The sequence below is a fragment of the Boleophthalmus pectinirostris genome, unplaced genomic scaffold (genome assembly GCF_026225935.1).
Source record: "Boleophthalmus pectinirostris isolate CB_2022bp ecotype Guang Dong unplaced genomic scaffold, ASM2622593v1 HiC_scaffold_23, whole genome shotgun sequence".
NCBI classification, from domain to species: domain Eukaryota; kingdom Metazoa; phylum Chordata; class Actinopteri; order Gobiiformes; family Gobiidae; genus Boleophthalmus; species Boleophthalmus pectinirostris.
The window spans coordinates 11,048,759-11,063,990 of NW_026571207.1; the positions used below are offsets into that span (position 1 = coordinate 11,048,759).

The 15,232-nt window shown below is 37.1% G+C and overlaps 1 protein-coding gene across 2 annotated transcripts in view; it reads left to right on the top strand.

Annotated features, from left to right (window-relative positions):
* Window positions 1–15,232, top strand: part of rapgef2b (Rap guanine nucleotide exchange factor 2b) — a 259,059-nt gene that overhangs the window by 98,058 nt on the left and 145,769 nt on the right. For both annotated transcript variants that reach the window (XM_055159097.1, XM_055159098.1), the window contains exon 4: window positions 8,917–9,000. In XM_055159097.1, the coding sequence (XP_055015072.1) occupies window positions 8,917–9,000 (84 nt within the window). The remainder of the gene's footprint in view (window positions 1–8,916; window positions 9,001–15,232) is intronic.

Here is a 15,232-nt window from a genome sequence, read left to right on the forward strand (position 1 = left end):
TGACTGAAATAGGATGACCTTAACTTCCAAACAGAAAATCCGCAAATTACGCTATTTTCTGATCAATGGTATAATGTTTTTTCCCTCATCACAAACATACCTGGAGTTGTGTTTTGTTCCATTCGCACATTTTTAAACACGCAAACCCTGCATATTTAGGGTGACTTCTCTCAAACTAAAAATGAGTTGTTAACTAAAACTAAAACTACCGCTTCATGAGTATTTTGAGCTTTGGAGAAGTAGACAGACTAATAATAAATGATTACTAATAGGGATATAATGGTATCCAAATCTCACAGTACGATAATTATTGTGATATTTTGGACAGGTTAACAGAATTCTACATATGCTGCTTTTTCCTTTTTAAATACTTTGACCACTCTCATTACTGCCATATTCCAAAGAAATAAGATTTAAAGTGCTTAATAACAGTTACTTTATTATGTAGTATACTCTCATGGCCTATGAAGTTCCCTTTTTTTTAAAAATACTTTTAAGAGAAAAATCTTGCAATTCGATATATTGTGATGGACCACGATATTATTGTGAGAGTTTTGATGGTACGATATCCTGATATTTCCGTTATTGTTACATCCCTATGGTCTAATCTCGTGCACATTTTAGATAATTCCTTTCTGCTTCTCTGTTTTTGATAGAGTTTAATTAAGCAAATGTCCCCATGGACATGGGATTTGTGGGCGGGAGCGGGACAAAATATCGCAGATCCAGGTGAGAGAATGAAAACTACAATTCTTTGCGGGAGTGGGACTGAAAATTCTGTCCCGCAAAGACCTCTACTTTCAGGTCCCACAGATGAATGCAGTTGTTATGTCCACCTCACCCACCACACCCAGTGTCTGCGTACACTGGTGTATGATTGTGTTTGTGAATGGGTGAGTGGTTCCTTGTTGTAAAGGGCTTTGAGTGCCTTTAAGGTGGAAAAGTGCTGTATAAAAATGTGACAATTTCTAATAAGACACTTAATTTTGCACAATATCTCTACTTTCAATTGACAAAAATTGTTCTTGTGTGTTTGAATACGGTGATATAGTTTCATAACAAAAGATAATCTAACCTTAATTCACTTGCGCTAACAGATAGAGCTTTGAACTTTGTGTCAGTTTTCTTTTCACGTGAACTGGTCCAGTAATTAGAGACAAGAACCACAAACCTTGACATAATATACATTTTTAACCCAACCCATTCTCATTAGATCTACAGGAAATGGACGAAAGAAATGTCTCGAATTATCCCCGTCAGCGAATAGTTGCAGTACATTCTCGGGGCGTAGCGTCGTAGAATCCCAGGCTATCCTTTCTTCTGTCTGGGCGGCTATTGATTCGGCACAGCTTTCAATTAGAGGTCTCGTTCAAGGCCAGGTGAAAATGCCCAGTGCTAATCACAAATCTCGTAGTGCTCGCGCTAATTTTGGCCCGAAGAGCACTCCGTAATGGGGTGTACTTGGAGATAATTACATAGAGAGTTACAGCCAACCTAGAGGGTAATTATGCTCGCGCTGAATTTGCTTTAAGTTAGGAGCAGGGAGATATAGTATGCCATAGTAATATAAAGTTTGGCCAGCGCTGGAGTGGAGCTTGTTAGCCTCTCTAGCATAACTTGTAAAAACAAAAATAACAAAATAAATAAATAAATAAATAAAGTTTGAGAAACAAAAATACAATTTTTAAAAAAAAAGAATATTTAGAATTATTCACTTGAAATCATTAGTGCAATAATATTTTCAAATGTAAATATACTCAGAGTTGTGTTATGTTTCATTTACATGTGTTTTAGTAATCCTGGTTTACTAGTTTATACATCACCAAAGCTCAAAATGCTCTGTTCCACCTTGTGATGTCATGCAGTGATAGTTTTCAACTTACGAGCTACCTTTAACCTTTAGTTCAGTAGCGATTGGCAGTTCCAGGTCTAAAATCATCCACATGAAGATAGTGAAGATGTATAGAGAGTTTAAAAACACAGTGGAGCTCTCCCTGTATTACCACATGACATCACAAGGTGGAACAGAGTGTTTTATATTTGAGAAAGAACCTAAATATGCAGGGATTGTGTGTTAAACAAGTAAAATGAAAAAAACAACAACCCACAACTCCAGGTATGTTTTTGATGAGGAAACAACATTATAACATAGATGAGTCAGCGGAATACGGACTCTTTAATGTGTAATAAAAAAAAAAAAAAAAAGCAAATTACAAAATAACATTACTAATAAATGGCAATATATCTGATCAACATTGGACTGTATAGGCTACTCTCCGTAGTTTCAAATAAGCATGATTTCAAATGTTGACCCAAACCATCACAATAATAATGTATTTTGTTATAATCTTAGCTAATATGGGACAGAAATATGTCTCTTTTTATGGAGTCAAGATATGGAACTTGTTAAATCATGATTTTAAAAGTTGCACTAGTGTTTCTAAATTAAAGAAAATGTAGAAGGATAAAATAATGATGGACGATGTGACTAAGGAAAATGTTTAAAGTTAATGAAAGCCTAAGTGAGATATTGTACTAAGCATATGGCTCATTGATTGGTGACTTGGTTTGGTTTTTGGGTTGGGGATTGAGTAATAAAGAAATGTTACACTTTTTTGATCTGTGAAAGGAGCAGGGTTTATAAGATTTATCTTCTTCCCGTTCCTTTTGTTCATGCAGCAAAGACAAGGCAAATAATGGAAGAAATTATGGATTTATGTTAATTGTCAGATTTTTTGTTGTTGTTGTTGTTCTCTTTAAATTGATGCCAACAAAATAATAGCATGAATAATAATAATAATAATAAATAATAATAATAATAATAATAATAATAATAATAATAATAATATTATTATTATTATTATTATTATTATTATAAAAAAGTATATTTAAAGATGCACTGTGCTTGTTTCCATGGAGATGTTATTGCGTTCCCTGGAATGTTCCATGGTATAACATTAAACATCCAAATAGCCTTTATTCATTACAGGTGTTTCTCTTCCGCAAAAATACAATAATTCCTTCTATGAATAGGGGTGACTCTCCACAAACCTGAACAGTAATGTAGTGTTGAAACCTGCTTGCCTTGTGATACAGTAGATATAGGTTTAATCTATACTATGGAACATTCTAGACAAAGCAATAATATTTCCATAGAGACATGCAAGTGGCAGACCCTCCACTAGAAATGTTATGCTGCACCTTAAACTATATTTTTAGTGTAGCCTATTTTTTTTAATCTATTGGACAGTTCTGTGTATAATATTACATCATTTTTATACGAAAACACAACAGTGGGCAGTTATGCAAGTGTCATTTGCTTTACTTCACTTCTGTTAAGCTAAACCACACGTTATCTGTTTGTCAAATTCCCAGCACGTGAAAGTCATGTTTTTTTTCATGACAGCACTTCCTTCTGCCGAGTTCTTCTTCCTCTTTCCTACCACACAAGTGCAGTTCTCAGCCTGCACCTGTTAAAAGAGGATGTGTCCTCACCACATTATTTTATTTTTGCTTATTAAATGCTGCAAGTCTACCATCCGAGCCACTTCCTGTCCAAAGGTTATAGGTTATTTCAGAACACTTAAAAAGCCCATGTTACTATGTTATGTTGTTTTTTTTCTCATCAAAACATACCCAGAGTTGTGTTTTGTTTCGTTCACACAAGTTCAACACACAGATCTTGCTTATTTAGGCTGAGCTTTTCTCTCAGATTGAAAACACTGTGTTCCACCTTGTGATGTCATGTGGTAATACAGGAAATGCTCCACTGCGTTTTTAAACCCCATACACCTTCAGTAGAATAATCTGGATAATTTCAACCCTGGAATTGCCAATCTTTACTGGACAAAAGGTAAAAGGTAGCTGTTAACTTGACAACTTCATGACATCACAATGTGGAACAGAGTATTTTAAGATTTGGAGATGTAGACAGACTAATAATGCAGGGTTATTCAAAAATGACAGCGTGTAAATGAAACAAACCAGAACTTCAGGTATGTTTTAAAGGGGACATTAGTACATTAAAACATGGCTTAAAGCTGAGTCCATTTTTGCGTAATATATCAATCAATCAGTCAAACTTCATTTTTAAAGCACTTTCATTCAAGAATGTAACACAAAGTCCTTTACACTGATTAAAAACAATCCCACATTTCCTTCTGCCCACCCACCTACCCAACCCCCACAACTGCCCGACTCCACACATCCAAACAACCCAGACACACACACACACACACACACACACACACATGCACAAACATGCACACACACTCACAAATGGATACAACTACAGATAGTAAAATGTGAGGCTGAATACAGGCGAACCAGTTGAGAAAGAAGCACCATCAGAGGAGCCGTCTACACCAGGAGCAGGGAGCCGTCCACAGGGTTCCCACGATCATGGAAATCCTGGAAAAGTCATGGATATTGAAAGTCATTTTCCAGGCCTGGCTTTGTAAATTCAATGAAAGTTTTGGAAAAGTCTTGGAATTTTAGTATCTATTTCACGCAACTACAGCATTCTGTTAAGTTATCATTAGGCTATTATGATTATTGTTGCTTAAAAGAGAAGACAACAAGCACATTCAGACATAGCAACCTGGTCCCCCATGAGGCATCGGTGGGGACAGTTCATCACCACAGAAGCAGTTTATGAGGAGCCCAGCCCATATTACATGATCGTTATATCCACAATGCAATGTGTGTATCTGAACAGTGCCCATGAATATTTGTGTGATATTGGTCACACATGAGAATGTCTGTGTTTACTAGCGTGTCACAAAAACGTTTTTTTTCATGAGTTCTGTATCTGTTAGTTCTGTAACTTTAGATCAGTGTGTTGTTTATCACCAGAAAAAGAAGAAATGGAAATAATTTTCATTCTAATTAGAATTTTAACTGCATATACTGAAAGAGAAAGGAACTGTTATAATTAGTGATTATCTCAAAAACTATTAATATTTTTCTATACAAATGCGTAGAATTATAAAATAGATAATAATTTTTCTGAGATTTTGAGAACACTCCCAGTTGCTCTAGCTCGATCCTTCGCAGAGTTATGACCAAAAACGCATATTTGACATACCTTGACCTTCAAGTGACCTTGACCGGTTTCAACCTGTAACATCCAGTGTACCCCGGTTATGTGTGTGCCAACTTGTGTGATGATTGGGTGAATATTTTAGCCCGCAGATGGTTCAGAAATTGCTGAAATTGCCTGTCTTTTATTAAGGCATGACCTTTCAATTGACCCGTGTGACCTCAAATGACCTTGGATCGTCACCAAACATTTTTTTGCGGCATCGGGCACGGGGCTTGACCCACGTACCAAATTTGGTGACAATCGGTCCTTAAATGGCGGAATTATCACAGGTGGACAGACACACACACACACACACAGGGTGAATACAAAACCTGGTCAACCCTTCGGGGACCAGGTAATAAATGCACTGACAGTATTTTGAATGTTAAACTATAATACCAAAGCATAAGGTGAGTGGAAAGGGTTAACATGTCATATTTAGCCCTAAAAGTATGATCACTTCTACACATGTAGGTGCCGTGAAGTCATGGAAAATTCACTTAGGTCATGAAAAAGTTGAAATTTTGTCAGAGAAAAAGAGTGGGAACCCTATAGGACCTTTAAGCCCGCATATTCATGAATTCACGCATTAACCGCCATTATCCGTCTGCGCAGTTTGTTTACGTATCCCGCCAATCCTGCATGTACGGAAGATTGACCATATCTCGGCAGCGATACCTAGATAATAGGGATGGGCATGATTAGTCGATTCATCGATAATTGATCATTAAGAATTTAATCGATTACGTAAATTATAATCGACAAACCGAATGCAGGTTGCTGTGTGTAGTGTGACCAAACGGGGGTCCGTACATGTAGCTCTGTGCACTCAGAAGGAGCGAGACACAAACAGTCAGTTCGCCTGCAACGTACCGAAGTGCATATGCGTATTTAACGATGACTTGTACAAGAAATTGCACACTTTCTGTTGCGTTCGGGACAAGTGTGAGGCCATGTGCACAGTGTACAAAGCAGCACATATGTTTCGGTGTCCAGTGGGAAAAAGCTTTGCTAGGTGAGAGTAGTGCAATGTCGATGACGAGTCCCCACCTCCCGCCCCTCGTACGGTGTCCTAGTTTTGACAAACGCAAATATGGTCACACTAACCTGTATTCCTTTGAGTCGTGTCTTTTAATCCAACAGAAATTGAACCGCATCAGCGACACAAGAGCTGTAGTTTTTATCTTCGCTTAGTTTATGCAAATTAGCGATGCGGTTTTAAGTTTCGTTTCTGTGAGAGTTGTTCAAAACTGAATTAAACACATTATAATAAACAGGTTGATGTGGCTCTAGAGTGGTCATAAAGTTGAATTTATTTATGCAGATTAGGAGTGCAGATAGTAATAATAATGATGATCATTTTAATATAAAAACGTTAATGATTAATCGATAATCGATTGTTAATTCTCTCGACGATTGTTTAAGAAAATTTCATCGAATGCCCATCCCTACTAGATAATCTCTTGGCAATCCCAAAGATGAGAATTTAAGCGAGACGGACAAGTCTGGGGAATAAGAGTTGTAATGACTTTTATAATGAGTGGTGTTTGCTTATCTGAACTGCCACTTAAGTATGGAACGCTTCTCGCAAATCCGTCACTTTGAAGACGTAAATAGCCACCCGGATGCCAAAAAATGTCTAGAATGTTTACGCGTCAGTCTCGTTTTAAGATGGCCGCCTAATCAGGGGTCATTTGGAGTTTATTTAGTAGACGTGATTCTCTTGTCTGGTTCCAGTGTGGGAGGATGAGACATGAAATCTTCAGTTCATTCATAGTTCTGTCTCCCAGGCGTATTGCAGCGTTTATCTTATTCCTTTGAAATTTGTGATCTATATTTAGCTGGAGGGAGTTTGCAAAGACTGGATATCATGTTCCAAGAGTTATGATCTACTGGCAATGCACTGACATAATTCGCTGTTGAAATTTCCTCTGTAACTTAATTAAAGTAGTGTTGAAATAGTTTCTCTAAAGCCAGTTCTTCTAAAATCGTTATATTGTGTGCAGTGAAATGCAATTTAGAAGTTTTAGTCTCATATTTTTGATAGATTTTAGTATTTAGTCTTGCTAATCAAAGGAATAAGGATCATGCTGCTTGGTTTAGCTCATTTGAATTGTGTAACTACGATTGTATATTTATTCTACTGCACAATATTAAAGCCCCAGTATGTAACTTTTTTGCAAACAAAATTGACTAAAATAAACTTTTTTTTTTTTTTTTTACATTATGGTCAAATAACATGGGCTTGCATTTGCATAAACCTGACTCTTTCTTGGCCTGAATGAGCCTAACTCTTCCTCCTCGCTTGTTTTCATGGAAATGTTGTTCTTTTGGCTATAATATTCCACATTATGGTATAAAACTTGAAGAATGTTGAACTTGAAGAATGGTTTTAACTTTTTACTTCCATGAAATCACGCAATTGACTTTCCACCCCCAGAAAATTACATAGTACACTTTAATTTGTAATATTTTATTTTATTTTATTTTATTTTTTAAGTTTTTATCTGTGTTTTTTTTTTTTTTTCAATTTCAATACAAACATAAAGGCACCAGCTCAGTAAAAATCAGTAATATTTGATGGGTTTTTTTTTCTCAAAATGATGTGGAATCATGTTATTAACATTAACAATGTTAATAATAATCACCTACAGAACATAAATCATAGGCTACAACACATGTGCCTAGGACTGAACCAGGACTAAACCAGAACTAAATCAGGACTGAACTAGGACTTAAACAGAACTAAACCAGGACTGATCCAGGACTAAACCAGGTCTAAAACAGGTCTAAACCAGGACTAAATCAAAACTGAACCAGGACTAAACCAGGACTGAACCAGGTTTAAACCAGGTCTAAATCAGGTCTAAACCAGGACTAAATCAAAACTGAACCAGGACTGCACCAGGACTAAATCAAAACTGAACCCGGACTAAACCAGGACTAACCCAGGATTTACCCAGGACTAAACCAGGACTAAACTAGGACTAAATCAAAACTGAACCAGGACTGAACCAGGTCTAAACCAGGTCTAAACCAAGACTATACCAGGACTTCACCAGGTCTAAACCAGGTTTAAACCAGGATTAAACCAGTTCTAAGCCAAGACTAAACCAGGACTAATCTTGGACTTGCGAATGGGAGAGAGAACCCAGGGCCTGTGGAGCAGCTTGTCCACAAAGCCCGATCGTGCGACTGCTGTTCTTAGCCCCGTGGGGCATGGAGCTCTGTGCCTGTCCTTTCACCTGCGGTCACCCGACACTCAGCCCTGATTCAGTTCTGGTTTATTCCTGGTTTAGACCTGGTTCAGTCCTGGGTTCAGTCCTGGGTTCAGTCCTAGGATCAGTCCTGGTCCGTCATGTGGCAGGTCACTGTAGGACAGTACTGCAGATATCATGAGCCTATGCAGGTTGTTTTCACCGTTGCCAGTAGCTCCAGTTTGACATTTAAGTTGTAGCTATTTCATCCTATTTTGTTATTTTTTCATATCCCACGTCGGGAGAAGTGGGTGGACGGCGTTTCCCCGCGTACAACGCCCACTACACCCCTGGGGCCGAGGCAGATTAAGTGTGTTGCTCAAGGACATTTCGTCAAGCATTTACCTGGGGGTTTAAAACTGTCAACTTTCGGATCAGAGGGAGAACAATCTACCAACTAAGCTCCTGTCATCTTGTGTGCAACTTTCATTTTTCAGTGTCACATAAGGTTAACCAAATCACTAGCTATGTCTGTCTTTGCATTGATTCGCGTCTAGCCTGAGTGCATTATAAATTCCTCCTTTCGCTGATTGCATACATCTAATTCCTCTCTCCGTTTTTATTAATTTTTTTCAGTCCCGACGACATTGGAAGCTGCTGGTACATCCTCTTATCCGGCTCCGTCTTCATCAAGGAGTCCATGTTTCTACCCAGAAGCAGGTAAGCGCAGACGCCATTTTGGATCTAAACCCCATTAAACAACATTTTCCCTGAGCCAAACTCCATTTAGAACAACAGCAGATAAAGGGCTAACTTTAGACCGCCATCTTCTCAATTTATTTATTTTTTTCATATCACCCAAAGCTGCCTGTCTTATCGGCGGAAGTAAACAGCACTTCCTCCTGAGCTTTACTTCTTGTTTGTAGTTATTAAAGGGAAACTGAATGTGTGACAGTTATCGTCAACACCCCACAATAGATCTGATAGGGTCATTTTGAAACATCGAGTCGGGGAGCCTCCGGTGTTTTGAAAAAGACGTCTCAATAAAAGTGAGGAATGAGAAAGGATTGATGGGTTGCACTTTACCTATAGTGCAGGACTAGCATAGTAATAGGATGGTAATAGCCTGCCTGGTAAAACAAAGGTCAAATAAAATCAATAAAACATGAATTATAACTTTTTTTTTGAGGAAAATGCATAGAGGCAAGAAGGTGATATTTCCAGGCTGAGTTACAGGTCAGATCTGTTGTGAGGCGAGCCAGCTTTCACTAAGAATGTGCTTTTCAGTGTATTTATATATATATTTTTGCAATAAAACAAACCTATAAAGGAATAAATGCAAAATAGATAAGGACTAAACCAGAACTGAACCAGGTCTAAACCAGGTAAACCAGGACTAAACCAGGACTAAACCAGAACTAAGCCAGGACTGAACCAGGACTAAACCAGGACTAAACCAGAACTAAGCCAGGACTTAACCAGGACTTAACCAGGACTTAACCAGGACTTAAACCAGGACTAACCAGGACTAACCAGGACTATAACCAGGACTGAACCAGGTCTAAACCATAACTAAGCCAGGACTTAACCAGGACTAACCAGGATTATACCAGGACTATACCAGGACTAGATGATGTTACCAGGCTGAGTTACAGGTCAGATCTGTTGTGAGGTGAACCAGCTTTCACTAAGAATGTGTTTTTCAATGTGTTGTTATATATATTATATAATATATATATATATATAATATATATATATAGTATATATATATATATATATATATATATATATTTTTTTTGCAATAAAACAAAGCTATAAAAGATAAGAATACTACACCAGGTCTAAACCCAAAATAGATAAGTGACATAGCATGGCTTTAATGTAGACAGTCTGTGCCTAAACCGGGGGTCTCCAACCTTTTTCCTGCAATGATCTACCTTTATAAAATGAAAATGCCAGAGAGCTACTCATTTTTGTGACCGCAAGAAATTGAGATGATACTAAAAAAGAGGGCAAACTTTGGGGTACAGTTAGATGCTTATAAAACATAAACCATTGTCCATTAGTGCACAAAGTTGGGCATCGGAATTATTTTTTTTCATTCATTCATTTTATTTGTTTGAGCAAGGTACAACAAAATCAACAACAGTAACAAAAAAACTAACAAACAAAAAACAAGGATATATACATGTACACATTTGGGACCTGATGCCCAAAGTCAATGATACATTTACTGTGGTAATAGGCATGTAGTTTTAGCCTGATTCATAAGTCGGTTTCACTTTGTGGAAACTGTCTGACCTCGCAGCATTAGAATTTGTTCGCTTGACAGTAGGCAGGTACTTTTTATTTAACCAATCACTGCTATTTGGTCGTGACGTATGTAATGCGTCACTAAAGGAACTAACTGGTATATTAAGCTTTTTCCAAATCCCATAGGAAGAAAGGCAATAATGTCTTTCACCTTGATAAAATTCACCAAACATTCTCTTTGCTCCGGCTTTAAATCCTCGATCTCGGGAATTGTTGCCAACACAGAATATATCACTCTTCGCTGATTGGCTGGTGCCCGAACTCGCACTTCTGGGGTTCTTGCAAACCGTCTAGTGTATTCCAATTCCTGACCTAGTTGCTGGAGAGAAACTAAATTGAACGTAGGCTCTAGGTGGCGCCAACCTGGCTAATGTAGTTTACCCATTTTTTGTTATTAAGCACAATGGTTTAATTCAGAAATCCCTTGGTGAGCTACTTGGAAGGGGGTGGGCTGAGCTACAGTTTGGAGACCCCTGGCCTAGTTAGTAATAGTATTTCTTATATTATGTAGTTTTTTTCATGATACAACAAGATAACAAATGTGGTTTTCTTATTAGTCACACTGTACGCAAATTGTGGCAGCCAAAGTGCAGCATTTGCAAAAAATAGCACTGGCTAAGCTAAAGAGTATGTTATATAAATGTATATACATCTGCAAGATCGATGTCATAATATCAGAATTTTGTTTTAAGATTATTGTGAGAAGAAACATGACAATTCAATTTAACAATTCTTTATGATTATAACATGACAGCAGTAAAATCCTTTCTCCCACTCCTCTAGTTTATGAGCTGAGAAGTTAATGTGACAGATATAAAAGTGCTTAACATTTAGATTTACTTTTATGGACTGTAGATTGATTTGAAAGCACACAATTATTTTTTGTGACCTGAGCAATTTTGATTATTAAAACCATACTTCAAAACATTCTCCATGGACTTAGATATACGTTTTATGACATACTGTGTGTGGAAGAATATAGCCAAAGGAGGATTTCCATGATTTTATGTTAGTCTTTTCTAGGGCTAAGAAGTCTCAGACTTTGGCTTTAATTCAACAAATAATTTGGACATTCATAATCTGCAAACGTCTGTCTGCCCATGCACCTTCTCCAATTCTTTAGGTAACTTAATGTCCTATATTCTGCAAAACAATGTCATGTTATTTCCTCAAAAACATGCATGAAGTTGTGTTTTGTTTCATTCGCACATGTTTGAGTAATCCTTTATTATTGGCCTGTCTACATCTCCAAAGTTCAAAATGCTCTGTTCCACCTTGTGATGTCATGAAGCGTTAGTTTTCAAGGGAACAACAACATGTGGATGAAACAAAACACAACTCCAAGTCTGTTTTTGATGAAGAATTATAACATAGATAAGAAAACAGCGTAATATAGTCCCTCTATAGTGCTCTATACGTTTTAAATTCTACACTATCTTCACACTGTGCCATCCACCGCCTCAAAGCTTCCATTTCACAGTCTGTATCTCTTACAAGCTCCCTTCTTGTGGGTGTCTGTGAAACAGTGATCTTTTCATGCATTAGCGTTACATAACACACCTACGGCTCCGCACAGGGCTCGCCATTGTCCTGATCTCCAACAGCCGGGTCGCAAACATTTAAAACTTAAGAACTTAGGCCAAAAAACCCTCATCCCATTTAAGTGTAACCTTTTCCATCGTGCCAAGGTGAGCGTGTGGGATTTGCAGGTATGGTTTAAGAGATTTAAGGTAAAGCTCGGAGGTGGCAGTGGAGGTGAGAAAGTGTTTAGTAAGCGTATATGGTACAAAGGAGCGCACTCAGACACTATGGAGTTTATAATTAGCTTCTTTGAGCGCGGTGGTGCTAGTGAGACTGCTGCATTGTTTTTGGTTTCAGGTTTGATGTCTACTTTTAAAGGCGCCATATTATTACGCTGTTTTCTGATCTATGTTATAATGTTTCCTCATCACAAACAGACCTGGAGTTGTGTTTTGTTTCAGTCACACATGTTTAACACACAAGCCCTGCATATTTAGGTTCTTCTCTCAAACTGAAAACACTCTGTTCCACCTTGTGATGTCATGTGGTAATACAAGAAGCGCTGCACTGTGTTTTTAAACTCCATACGTCATGCAAATTCTACACAATCCTCCATCTAGTTCATTGCCAAGATATTTCAAGACTTATTATGGATGTCACATTGTCTCTCTTTGGTTTCTCAACCTCGACTTGCCGTGTACCAGGGCTGTGGTCGACTAATGAAATTTAGTTGACTAAAAAAGGCCCATATTGCGCTGTTTTACGATCTATGTTATAATGTTTTCTCATCACAAACATGGCTGGAGTTGTGTTTTATTTCATTTTGTGATGTCACGTGGTATTACAGAAAGTGCTCCAATGTGTTTTTAAACTCCATACGTCTTCATTAGAATCATTTGTTTAATTTCAGCCAAGAATTTGCCAAACTCTACTGAGCTAAAGGTAAATCTAGACAGACTAATAATAAATGGTTATTCAAACATGTGAATGAAACAAAACACAACTCCAGGTATGTTTTTGATTAGGTAATAACAATTTTACATAATATTGGACCTTTAGATTATCTTAGAATTGCGTGCATTTTAGAACATAGTTGAAATTTAAACAGGCTACAGGCAGGTTAAACATTGCCATTAGTTGCAACCATTCTTTGCTATTTTGATTCCGTTGGCATTTGTGGTGTTGCTATAATTGGGGTTGGGGATCATTAAGAAGTTGCTGATACAATACGATATATATCTCGATACACAGGCCACGATATGATACATATCTTGATACAGTGCACTTTCGATTCGCTATGATATATTTCAAATCGATTCAACACGGTTCAATAAAAAATAACGGATAAATCATGGTTGTGATTCTAACAGGGTTCCCACGGTCATGGAAGTCATGGAAATTGAAAATGTCATTTTCGAGGCCTGGAAAAGTCATGGAATTCTGTAAATTCAATTAAAGTTTTGGAAAAGTCATGGAATTTTAGTATCTCTTTCACGCAACTACAGCGTTCTGTTAAGTTCTCATTAGGCTATTATGATTATTTTTGAATGTCTGTGCCTTTTGTTTAAAAGAGACGACAATAAATGCACTAAGGTGAGTGGAAAGGGTTAACGTTTCATATTTAGCCCTTAAAATCTGATCAGTTCTACACATGTAGGTGCTGTAAAGTCATGGAAATTCACTTTAGGTCATGAAAAAATCATAGAAAAGTTTTGAAATTGTGAGTGGAAACTGTGCTGAAAGTGTCACTTGAGCAAAGATAATATGAAACACACAATGTTAATCATTAAAATAGTGAATATGTCAAATGTGTTGCGTAAACAAGTTTCCTTCCTCTAAACAATCAACAAAACTGTAGTGCTGTAACAAAATAATTTAGTAAAATAAACCAAAAAATACTGTTGACGATCAACACAACAGCCCACGATATCTGTATTGTATCATCACATTTCGATATTTGTGCACACCCCTAGCTATAATGTCAGAGTTGATTTGCAAAAGCCAATGCAAATAATACGATAACTTTTACTGTCAAGGATGAAGTATTAATGATAACTTTTTCAACCCGGAGCTTGCTGCTAGGAAGAATGTACAGTATCACTGAAGCCCAACTGGACTTGCTCAATTATAAAATCAGATAATACTACTAAGGGATTGTGGCTGGCACAGCACAGCAATTAGTGTTCCACCCTCAAGGAGGATTTGAGGTCGATGCTTGCAGTAGAGTCTGGGTGGATTGTGCAGTATGTAGTGGGATACTTTCTACTTTATCTTGGTGCAGAAAGAAAGGAGTGTTAAAAGTTGCTGTACCTGATTTTAAAAACTGAAAAACAGAATCTTAAACAGTTTACATCTGTCCAAACATTTCTCACTTTCTCAACACAGTCCTAGCTTCCTTTTTATTCAGCACAATGACTTTATAATTGCATGCCAGCAGCACAGAGAATTCATTTCCTGGTTTGTGGACTATAAAAATGCTTTTTAATTAGATGCATCAGTCTCCTTTTGAAACTATGAGCTTCTTATACAATTTTGTAATACAGTTACTTTATTACATGAAAATAAAATGATAATAAAATACAGCCCCTTCAAGTGATCTAGTAATCCAAGTGTAATCAATTCCATGCATTGTGTACGAGGGGTGTGCAAAAATATCAATATTATATTATATATTGTTATGAACTTTTAGCTTGCTTTGTGACCACAATTTTTGTGCTTATTTTGTGGAAGGAACCTTGTTTATTCAATACACTTTACATATTCACAGTTTTGATGTTTAAAATAGATGTATTTCATATAAAATTTGGGACAAGTATTGGTTTTGCAATGAAAGCTTCTTGCTAAAATGTATTCAGTTCTAAAAAAACAGTATATCACAGAGTATCATGTGCTATATGTTGTATCACAGTTATATTGTGGTAATATTGTATCGTGAGCCATGTATCATATCGAATCGCGAGGGACCCTGTGATTCCCAGCTTTACTGTATACCCATGTCTGAGAAATATTTCAAATGAATTATGTTACTGTGTGATTGGTGGTGATGGGAGCAGTGGTGGATGAAGTATTCAATTCTGATACTTTAATAAAAGTAAAGATACTGGAGCAATGCAATGCT